The sequence below is a fragment of the Carlito syrichta genome, unplaced genomic scaffold (genome assembly GCF_000164805.1).
Source record: "Carlito syrichta isolate Samal-C Ts95f unplaced genomic scaffold, Tarsius_syrichta-2.0.1 Scaffold304388, whole genome shotgun sequence".
NCBI classification, from domain to species: domain Eukaryota; kingdom Metazoa; phylum Chordata; class Mammalia; order Primates; family Tarsiidae; genus Carlito; species Carlito syrichta.
In genome coordinates this window covers 391,934-394,872 of record NW_007248484.1, presented here as the reverse complement: position 1 = coordinate 394,872, position 2,939 = coordinate 391,934, and the positions used below count along the sequence as shown (strand labels likewise).

At 36.3% G+C, this 2,939-nt stretch overlaps 1 protein-coding gene across 1 annotated transcript in view; it reads left to right on the top strand.

Moving 5' to 3' along the window:
- Positions 1 to 2,939, top strand: part of TAF7L (TATA-box binding protein associated factor 7 like) — a 22,755-nt gene that overhangs the window by 3,463 nt on the left and 16,353 nt on the right. The window contains exon 2 of the mRNA XM_008059834.1: positions 1,673 to 1,740. Coding sequence (XP_008058025.1) covers positions 1,673 to 1,740 — 68 coding nt within the window. The remainder of the gene's footprint in view (positions 1 to 1,672; positions 1,741 to 2,939) is intronic.

The following is a 2,939-nucleotide window of genomic DNA, read 5'->3' as shown; positions in this document are numbered from 1 at the left end:
GCCGGAATTACAGGCATGTGCTACCACGCCCGGCTGATTTTTTGATTTATTGTAGAGATGAGGTCTCGCTGCCCAGGCGGGTCTCGAACCCACGGGCTCAGGCAATCCACTCACCTCAGCCTTCCAAAGGCACGGGATTACAGGCTGAGCCACCGAGCCCGGCTTATACTTGGGCTCTTAAAGAATCAGACTCATAGGAACCAAGTAGAATCGTAGTTACCAGAGACTGGGGGGTAAGGGAAATGGAGAGATGTTAGTCAAAAGGAAGAAAGCTGCAGTTGGGCTGCTCTGATGGTAGTGGTTAACATTAGTGTCACTAAAGTTGCTATACAACTCCCCACTGCTGTTTGGCTGGCTTTTAAAAATTAACAAAAAAGAAAAAATAAAGTTGTAGTTAGAGAGGAGGAATAAATAAATGATAAGTTTTTAAGGTAATGGGTATGTTAATTCATTTGATTCAATCATTTTATACTATATCATAACATCACTGTATGCCCCATAATTATTATATATGACTATAATTTTTCAAAAAAGATCAACTTGGAAGAGATTATTCAATTTACCAAAAGTGAATATTTTTTTAATAAGGGGATCCATCTTAGGGTTCCTTTAAATAGCTTTTAGGGGTATTTTAAATAATGACTGTAAGGATTATTGAAATTAAAGACCTAATGCATTCAATATAGTACTGGGCGCATAAATTGGATACAGTGTTTGTAATGAATAAAACCAATCTGGTTTTAAATTATATTTGTATTGCCCCTTCAGGAATGCATTTATTCCATGGAGTTATAAATATATAAATAATCTATTTATAATAATATAATATTGTATAATATAAACATTGCAATATATTTAATTATAATATAACAATATTTAGAATACACAATCTATTTTTATAGTTATATAATCTATTTAAATATTTATAAATATATGTATGTATTTATATATAATATAGAATAAAGTATATTATATATTATATATAATAATATAGTATTATATAATGTAATCTATAATCTATTTATATATTTATAATCTATTTATAAGTATATAAGTAATCTAACCAGAAAGAATGAGACTTCTAACTTCTCCCCAAGGTAGCTCAGAGCTATTGATGCTGGTTCTGGAGTCATAAAATCTGCCTGCTCTCCTATGGACTGCTTAATTCCTACCAGTCCATTCAGGTAGATTAAATATTGAAAATTAAGCCCTTGTTTACTTCAGATCATCATAAAGCATTTCTGCAAGTGATTTCTGGGTTTATTTCAGCATTTGGTTTGAACTCTTTCCTGCAGAAGTCATATAGTTTGCTTAGGTAGCCATCACTGTGTTGTTGAATTGTAGCCCTTTACCAGAGTCTAAGAATATCATTAAGAAGACTAAGTCATGTTTCAAACAACTCTTAGTTCATTTATTCAAATTACATCATGTAATTTGGATTGACTTTGGAAAATCTTCACATATTGGAAGGGAGATAAGCTGACTTAAAAATAATCAAGTTATGTCAAATAAGGTAATGCATAACAGCACACATATGATTCCAGTGAAGATTATGGGCAAGAACTTGTATAATTTAACCAGTACTACCAGAAATGGTCAGCAGAGGGAGTAAGAGGAGTTTTTAGTGACTTTCTGTTGGTTTTCTTTTTGTTTTTATGAACTCAAAAACAAGAGATGAGTAAAAGCCAGGATGAACTTCCTCATGAACTTGAGAGCCAGTTTATACTACGTCTGCCTCCGGTAAGAAACCTTTATGTCTCAGAGCAAGTATCTTCAGTGCATAAGTATAGTTCTGCTTGGATCCTGTAACATTTCTATTTCAAGCAGGCTACAACACATTTGTTTTTCAGGAATCATGTTCTGTTAAGTAGTCCTATCCTAGTGTGTACTCTTTCAGCAGCATTTTTTTCCTTCTGTACATACCATCTATCATGTGGGTTGGTTTCCTGGTAAATCAGCTGTGACAATGATGGACCTAGTCACTTATCACAGATAATAACAGCCTGTTTCGTGGACAGCCAAGATAAGACACTTCCACTTCTGAAATTATTTCTGTCACTTCAAAAGGGGCAGTGAGAAGGACCAACACTATGTCTCCTGTAAATTAATCACCATACAAGACTGTCAAAGCTCATCTTAACAAGTATTTGAGTCTCTTCTCCCACCAGTACCTACCTGTATTCAAGCATTACTTAGTCTAGGAAGATATATATATATATAATAATCAAGTTATGTCAAATAAGGTAATGCAATATATATATTGAATTGAAGTCTCACTCTGTCACCCAGGCTGGAGTACAGTGGCACGCTCATGGCCACAGCAGCCTCAACCTACTGGGCTCAGGCGATCCTTCCACCTCAGCCTTCCAAGTAGCTGGAACTACAGGCGCATGCTACCATGTCCAGCTAATTTTTTTGATTTATTGTAGAGACAACATCTCGCCAAGTTGCCCAGCCTGGTCTCGAACCCATGGGCTTAGGCAATCCTCTCACCTCGGACTCCCAAAGTGCTGGGATTTATAGGCATGAGCCACCGCGCTCAGCCTAGGAAGCTATATTAAGGATGGGGTTCAGAAAGCTATTTCCCCCATCTGGGGTTAATTATTATACCAGGTAAATTGTAGCTAAACCTTTCTTTAGAAACTACAACTGAAGGGTAGGAGTGAGAGGCAGAAATGTAGAGCTAGGAGAAAACACTAACTGTAATTAACTGTAGCTACTAAAAGACAATTATGAGATTAGAGTCAGCTTCATCCTAACTTGACCTATATGGTGGTATCTCATGGTTCATGGCCTTGTTAACATTTGGGAGGTGTAAGGTTTTATTTATTTATTTATTTATTTAATTAATTTATTTTTTTGAGTTGGAGTTTCACTCCGTCGCCCAGACCGTAGTGCAGTGGCCACTCCCGGCCACTGCAGCCTCGACCTGCTGGGCT